Consider the following 8,194-nt stretch of genomic DNA (forward strand, 5'->3'; position numbering starts at 1 on the left):
TAACTACCCATGCATCTGTCTGCCTTCTCTGGCCCCTGGGTTGAGACCAATGTGCAAGGAAACCAGAAGGCTGATGCAGGTTCCCTCAAAGTGTAAGACTGGGGTTCCTAGACTTTCACTCTGTTGTTCAGGCCCCACAGCCCCTGAGCAGAAGGTAAGTCAGAGCCCAGCACACAGCGACTCCAGGCCATCGTTCCGTTATCTACCAGAACTTCAGAGCTAAAGATGCTCTGCCTGAACCACTTTTAGGAATAAGGGAACCTCCTCCTTCTTTAATCTGCTTCCACACGCCTATAACATTTCATTGGAAAAGTTTTATTCAAAAAAAATTGTACAAACTGTTCTTGTTTTGAAAGCAATAAAGGCTTCCCCTTCCCCAAACCCCCATCCTTGAAAAACTCAAAAAAGGGAGAAAAACAGAAGTTCATGATTGTGATGTCCAATGTAATGGCTCTAGGGCAGGATATGCCAAGGAGCCCCTCCTATGCATTGTCTCCCAACTCCCACTGCTCGGCAAGAATCATTTTAAGGGTGGGCGGTTCTGGGACCACAGCACCTAGTTTTGTGGTTAAAGGGAATCAGAGGTGAACAGGAAAACCGAGGGCTCAGGGCATGGTGACAGAGAGGGCTAGGCCGCCCTACCCCCACCCAACTCGATTGTCTCACAGACAGAATGCTTGGCCACGAATATGAACACTGATTGACTGTTGAGGCAGATTGGATATAAAACTTGTGGGGCAGGGCAGAATGGCTGTGACACCCCTGAATTTGGTCTCATAGTGTCTGGGCTCCATGTCCTAACGGAGTGGACTCTTGTCTAAAAATACCTACTCAGACCTATGGGAATTCCGATCTGCACTGCCAACCCCCCCCCACCCGTGGACTATCCAGGGTTGGTGCCTCCCCCTCCCCCCACAATAGCACCCATGTGTCTCAGGAACCTCTGGCTACTTCCCGCCATGCCACGCCACGCCCACTCTTGGACTCTACAACTCGTCTCGCATCTTGTCTCCCTTGGGCCGGACCAGGCGCCCAATGAACAGCAAGGAGCCGCTCTGATTATCTCGCACCAGGAAGATGAAGGGGTGGTCGGCATAGAACAGCTTGGGGCTGCGCAGCTCCTCACGCCCGTAGATGTCCTGGTCGAAGGGGTTGCCCTCTGTGTCCCACTCGAAGGCAGTGGCGTGGAACACACTGGCCAGGTACAGATCCTTCTTGCCAGACATGCGCGATAAGTCTGCCTTGTTCTTGTCGATGGCCTCAGTCAGGCCCAGTCCGGCCAGATGTTTCTGTGGGAGCAGGTGGCCAGGTGAGTCCACATGTGCCAGGCTCTTACACCCCCATCCTCCATCCACACCACCCTGGAGGCTCCTCCAAAAAGAGACAGACACTCCCTGGACACCTCGCTCCAGGCTTGGTCCTAGAGCTGCAAACCACTGTTTCTTTCGTTCCTCTGTATACCAACCACCAGGGCCCGCACCCTCCTATCCCCGTTAGCTTTGATTATCAATTAAACACAGTTTAGAGTTATCTGAGAGGAAAGCCATCAATAAGGGACTGCCTGAGACCAGACTGGCCTGTCAGCATATCCGTGAGGGGTTTTCTTGAGAGGGCTCAGCCCACTGTGGAACCTGGCTAGAGATAACAGCCAATAACTGTTCAACTGTTTTCAGTCCATCCTCCCAAGGGCAGAACCCACTTCTCTCTCCCCCAGCAGAGTCCAGCACTGTCTGGGTGCCCTATGGATGCAGGATGGACCTGCTGAGCAACCGGGTGAAACCTGCCCTAGCTAGCTGCTATCCTCTGGTCCTCACCTGCAGGTCATGGGTCACCTCCACCACTCCCTTGGGCAGGGAGATGGCAACAGCCTTCTTCTGCATCTTCCCCATCCAGGTCTTTAGTTGCTCCTTGGTCAGCAACTTCTCCAGGCGCTCGAGCGGTTCTACGTGGTGGGGCATGAGGATGATGAGGCTGGAGAGCTTATGGGCCAAGGGCATCTCCACCAGCTGCAGCTTCTCCTTCTCGTCGTCATAGTAGTTGTAGAGGCCTGCATGAATGAAGGGCAGAGGATGCTGAGCTCACTGAGGGGGAAAGGGCAGATCTGGGCACCCTGAGACCCTCTGTCTGGTCAGACGGCTACCTGTCCGGTGCATCATCGTAACACCCACAGTGTAGGAGCGGGTCACCATGAAGCCACGGTTGTCTACCATCTTATGGTGGAACTTCTCATCCCAGTGCGCTGTGGCAGAGAAATAAAACAAAGTGTCAGTGAGCTGCGTCCCCAGACGTGATGAGCCCACAACCATCCCGCTGTGTGCCCTAGATTCCACCCATGCCACGTGTTCTTTGCTCCCCTGCGTGTGTCAAGCCCTCGGTCCACTGAGTACATGTCCCCTGTCTGAGCACGGCCGTCTCTCTTGTCACTCACTCCCAATTGCAAGGAGCTCATGTCCTCATGCTTGGGTGGCGTCTGTTGGTGTCTGGGACACTAGCTGAGGCAGGCTTTCTTCCCCACTGGATAACTGAGGTGGGGTCTGTGCCTTGGGCAGGAATAACCAAAGGCTACCCTTAATTCTACTTTACAAGCTCAAGGCTGGACAGATGGCGCGGTGGTTATGAATGCACTGCCCTTGCAGAGGACCTGGATTCAGTTCCCGGGACCCACATATTCATAAAAATAGAAGGAAAATTTGTTAATTAAAAAAATATATAGGGGTTGGGGATTTAGCTCAGTGGTAGAGCGCTAGCAAGTGCAAGGCCATGGGTTCGGTCCCCAGCTCCGAAAAAAAATATTTTTTCTTCTCTTTAAGTTCTGTGTGGCCAGGAAAATGACCAAAAGTACCTTATGCATGACAGAGGTCCAAGTCCCAGCCAGACCTGCACTCTAATCCAGATAGACTAGTTACAATTGGACTTCTCGCCTAGGCCACCTAATTGTAAAGCAGGGGTCACCTTCACCTGTCAGCAAGCTCTCCAGTCACTCCCCCACACCTAGATACTCACACAAAACCATCAACCCCAGACCTAACCTTCAGTCAATTCAGATGTAGTCCCTAGTCTTATCTCTACTTCATGTTACCTGTGCCTCCTTAGCTTTCAAATGGGCTCAACACAGCCTTTATGGTTCCTTAATTCATTTTGTTGAGGCAGAACCAATTACTGAGCCTCACGGGTTCCACAAGCAAGAATGCTAATGTGGTGAGGTACAGTCCTACCCTCGAGATTCCTACCTGGCTCCTGGATCTGGTTTCTAGCATGTAAATATCTCAGTAGCCCCGCCACTGCCCGTTGTGGCAGTACCCACATGAGAAGCAATGAGATTTGGCATCCCTGAGACTCACGCTTAAAGAACATGGCATTAACGAGCAGTGCCCCATCCGTGCGCTCCACATCCTTGGTGACCTCTGGCAGCTTGCCGTCGGTGGTCTGCGAGGCCCACTCGTTGATGGACTGCAGGGCGCTGCGCTTGTCTCGGAAGTTGATCTTGGAGTGTTCACAGTTGTAGTGTTGCTTACTGCTGCGCACGAAGTCATCGGCGAAGCTCACGGAGCTGGGCCCGTACAGGCGGCTGCCCAGTTTCCAGGTCACATTGCGCGCAGTGGAGTTACTGAGGGAGCGCAGCAGCTCGCCCAGCCCCGTGTGCACCTCCTCATCCCGCAGCTTCTCAGCGCTCAGCACTGCCTTCGCCTGCGAAGCTGTGGTGGCTTTACCACCCAGTGACACAAGGCCCAGGGATGAGGCCACCACCAAGGGTGACAGGAGGATATTCTCCACCGCCTGATCTTTGGCCATTGCCTGATACAGGCTGAAGGCCAGGCCTGTGCTGCGCTCTGCCAGTGTGGTCGCCTTGGAACTCAGCTTCTCCGCAGTACCAGGGGCTGCGGCCTCTACAGGTTTCTTCACCTCGGCTGCCAGGGCCACAGCCAGGAGGCATAAGGTGCCCAGAAGGAGAGAGCGCATGGCTGGGAGGTGGGCTGTGTGCACCACAGAGGACCTGTGAGGGCTACAGAGAAAGAGAGCCACCCTGAAGCTTATGCTTCTCCCTAGTCGACCCACCAAGTCACCAAGGGGACAGAGGCAAGAGAACTCAGTTCTGTAGCCTAGACCTGACTCAGGGCTACCCAGCCTCTCAGAGGCCTTCTTGGACTTCCTTACTTAAAACAAAAGTTCTTGGCATATTACCAGGCCACCTACTGAAGTCCCCTATGGGACATTCAACACTTAAACCTAATTGCATGTTTACTATGAATCTATAGGTGTCCTGATGTAGGGAAGCCTAGCATATCTGGCTCCCTACAACATGCCTAGCATTGGCATTACTGTGCTAAGGTCAGGGCCACCTGACCAGAATGGCCTTTGTGAAATCCCGTTCTAGTTTCATAGAGCCTCAGGGCTGTTGTTGGCTGGGAAAAGGCAGCAGTGGGAAGCCCAGGACACCACGTGGGTGGAGCTATCCGACTGGCCTTCTCCGTGCCTTGCATTCTGCCCTGAGACATTAATAAGTTACTGTCTGGGTCACTATTTAAAAAAAGGGGGGGATCCAGATGCTCCACTCTGCTGCCCCTAGGGTGACCTCCAGTGTGCACGCACACACATTACCAACCAGCCTCAGACTCCTTAGCAGTAAGCATCTAGGTCTCCCTTAGCAGGGACTTGGCCTGCCTGCCTACCTAGAAAAAAAAAAAAACAAAACAAAACCCTGAACTGGATGGGAAATCCCATGACAAATGCTCCTGGGACCAAGTCTTTAGAAACTTTGAGTGGCGTTGGTTTGTTAAGGGAGCAGCAAGGGCAAGATCCTGAGGAAGGGGGTGAATCATGGCTCGGTGGAGCAGACCCTTTCCTTCATTTTTTTTTTTTTTTTGGATCTTTTTTTTCGGAGCTGGGGACCGAACCCAGGGCCTTGCGCTTCCTAGGCAAGCGCTCTACCACTGAGCTAAATCCCCAACCCCTCCCTTCCTTCCTTCATTCTTTAGGAAGCCAGAGCCACAAATACCACTCTGCCCTCCCATGGGACAGCCGCGGCCACATCATCATCTGTTCTAGAACCTCAAAGATGCCTTCAAGTTCCCTTCCCAAACTCTAGCAGAAGCAAGAGTCTCCAAGACAAGCCCTGTCCCCCTTTGTCACAAAGGGCTCTGTTCCCATGTCCTCTTCAGCTCGTCCCTCCCCATCTCTATCTACTTCATGCAGCAGTTCAGGTGAGTAGGCCACAGAGCCAAAAGTTCAGGAAGAACCCTGGAGGGCGGGGTGCCCGGATCGGCAAGCCCCCCTTTCATAGTCTTTTAGGAAGATAGAAAATTCCGAACCCTGCTGGAAGACCCTTGACAGCCTGGCCTGCTGAAAGAGAAGGGATTTTGGAGATGGCCCTATTGCTGGCATCTAAGGCTGGGCCGGGTCCGTACCTCCTCAGCTGCCTCCCTTCTAGGGACCTTGAAAAACAGTGCAAAGGCCCTGGAGGGGAAGAGGGAATGGAGGACCACAGCCTCACAGCTGCCTGAGGTACGATGTGAGACCTCATTCAAACGGGAGGTGGGGGCCTCGAGTCCAGATTGGCTCCTTCCTCACTAGACCTCCAAGACAGGACGACCATGTAATTCACCGTACACTCAAAGATGAGAGTTAAATAGTGAAGCGATGCATTGTGGGTTATATCACAGCCGCAGACACGTGGCCACCCTACTCAAAGGACCACTATCTAGCAGAGGCTATCAGCCTGACCAAGGAAGGGGAAGAGAAGCCTAACCCTGCCACGTGGCACCCACCATCTTGACAGCCCCCACGCTCAGCCAACCAGGGCCTGGGAGGGGCTTCTCCAAATGACTAGTTTGGGATTCCTCAGGCAGCCGCAAGGCCCCTGGTGACGTGGCAGGCAGAAGCTGCTTTATTCCCATAGGCTAGCGAGGGGTAAGAAAACTGGAAGCCTGGCTTGGGAACTAGGGGTGCCGAGGATTCGCCTGGAGAATCCCAGGAGCCTCATGGGCTTTATAGTTCCACAACGGTGCTTCGGAAATCTGAGGGGGGAGGCAGGGCTGGGGAGAAGGGCCACCCTGTTAACCCGGCATTAGGAATGAAAGTAGGCAAGTCTCTGCAAGCAAGCCAACCTCCCACAGCCTAGCCCATCTGCCACAGGGAATGCCAGCCCTCCGGCCAAGGTTAGGCATCTTACAGTCAGTCCCATTAAAACAAAACAAAAAGTAAGATATCACAGAACCAGAGGCTGTGTCCACCACTGGCCCTGGGAGCCATGGTGAGACGGAAGAGAAGGGAGCAGATGCCGGGAGGCAGGGAGAACACCAGGGGGTTTCTCAGACACTTGAAGGGTCTAAAGTACCTTGAAAGTGCCTCAGAGGGAGATCATTGCCTGCCTTTTTCATTCTGAAAGAAAACAGAAGAGTGAAGAAATGGGACCCCCTAAAGACGCGGGGAGCAGAGGCCTGTCGGGCCCAGCCCCCAATGGGTACGCTGAGTAAGGAGGTGGATAACCTCTTTGGCAGAGGGGAGAGACCAGGGCCCAGCTTGGGCCTCCTCAGCTCAAGCAGGTCAGGCTTCACAGTGAGGGGCTCTGCCTTCAGCAACGCTCACAGGCAGACCACTGTGGTGTCCTGTTACACGGCAACCCACTACATAAACACCTCTGCAGGGGAATCCTGGGACAGAGACAAAGGACCAGACGGAAATGGGGGATGGGTACAGAACTATCAGCGAGCAGGGTGTGGCCTCGGCCTTACTTCCAGGCAAGCAAAACCCCCGGTTTTCCAAGGGCCACCAACCGTGCCCTGGATACCAAAGGGCCCAAAAGGAAACACGGGAAGTGGAGAGCTAGGCCTTTAGACCATACAGGGAATGCCTTCTTCCTTTCGTCTGGAGGCTCAGGAATGTCCCCAAGCTGGAGGCAGGATACCTCAGGGCCTCAGAGGACGTCCTCACCCTGCAGGAACCAGACGGGTGGACGCAAGGACCAGGGTGACTCAAATCGCCCAGGCCCTGTGGACCCTGATGACACCCGCTTCGGGTAAGGTGAAAGCAGTTGCTGGTCAAGTCCGGCCACCTTCTACATACGATACTGATTAAAAAGCGACTGCTCCCCAAAGCAAAGGGGTCCTTTAAGAGCTAGAGACTCCCGGTCAAGAGAAACCAAGACTATGGCATCTCCTGTGTTAGATTTAGAGACCCTACACAAAACCACTGCAGGTCCTGGACCTTCACTGAGTTAGGGCCTGCAGAGCTGGTCCTTTCCCATGGACGATGGGACAGTCGGCCCCCACGCCTCGGTTGTGCAGAAGGTCATCAGCATTTAGTCCCCAGCTCTACTCAGTTCCATTCACCACCTTTAACCTTCCCGGAGCTGCTGATACTCCTCTGCACTTTTCCGGTCAGTTCGCATACTAGACCACAGCTCCAGGGACCCCAGGCGTGACTGTTCCATGTCCGACCTTTCACTGCCCTCCTGTGTCAGGACCCCAAGCTTTGGAGCGATCCGTTCCCCCTTGGCCAATGCGCAACCCCAAATCGCCCGGCCGCCCCCGCCCCTCACCTGGGCCGGGCTGGGCTGCTCCGGGACCGACGGGACACTCACTCTCAGGCAGGCTCTACTCAGCTCACTGCCCCGGGCCCTGGATCTATATATGGCTGGCCCCACCCCCTCCTGCCTGTCCTAAGAAACTTCTGGAAAGTTGGAAACGCTTCCGGAGGGCGCCGGGGCTCTGGGAGGGGAAAAAAAATAAAAAAGCCAAAGACCTCCCCCAAACCACCCGGGCTCCCGCCCCTATGCCTGCGGGCGCTCTCCCAGCCCCTGGGTCCTACTGCCCCCTCGTCCTACTAGGTTGAGGGGACTCTCCTTCTGCACCAGCTAGACCTTGGGAGCCAGGGCATTCTTGGGATTCCGCAGTCCTGGGAGTGTAAAGCAGGGTTTAAACTACAGAGTGAACTGAAGACAGACAGGCTCCAAAGTCCTGCTCTCGGGGACTAAGAGTCCCCTTCTCAGGGTTGCCCACACACCCCTGCTCTGATCACACATCCCTTCTGCCACACATTTCCCTGCTCTGCCTCAGTAGACCTACTGTTGTCAAGCTTTAATCAGGGACCTCTGTCCCTACTCCTTAGTCAGGGGTCCTCACCTTTGCTTTAGGAGAGAGTCGGAGGCTGGGTCCCGCTCTAGTCCTGGGTTCACCCTCGAAAGGTCCCTGGGGAG

General features: G+C 54.4%; 1 protein-coding gene across 3 annotated transcripts; it reads right to left on the reverse strand.

Annotated features, from left to right (window-relative positions):
* Positions 1 to 294: 294 nt before the first annotated feature.
* On the reverse strand, positions 295 to 7,639 carry Serpinh1 (serpin family H member 1). Of its 3 annotated transcripts, XM_087659564.1 has the most exons (7): positions 7,538 to 7,598; positions 6,842 to 6,931; positions 6,335 to 6,378; positions 3,342 to 4,003; positions 2,141 to 2,239; positions 1,815 to 2,047; positions 295 to 1,289 (listed from the first exon to the last, which is right to left on the reverse strand). In XM_087659564.1, exons 4-7 carry the CDS (start codon positions 3,958 to 3,960, stop codon positions 987 to 989), a joined length of 1,254 nt encoding a protein of 417 aa, XP_087515690.1. In that variant the 5' UTR covers positions 3,961 to 4,003; positions 6,335 to 6,378; positions 6,842 to 6,931; positions 7,538 to 7,598; the 3' UTR covers positions 295 to 986.
* Positions 7,640 to 8,194: the final 555 nt, after the last annotated feature.

The sequence above is a fragment of the Rattus norvegicus genome, chromosome 1 (genome assembly GCF_021556685.1).
Source record: "Rattus norvegicus strain SHRSP/BbbUtx chromosome 1, alternate assembly SHRSP_T2T, whole genome shotgun sequence".
In the NCBI taxonomy this organism is placed as follows: Eukaryota; Metazoa; Chordata; class Mammalia; order Rodentia; family Muridae; genus Rattus; species Rattus norvegicus.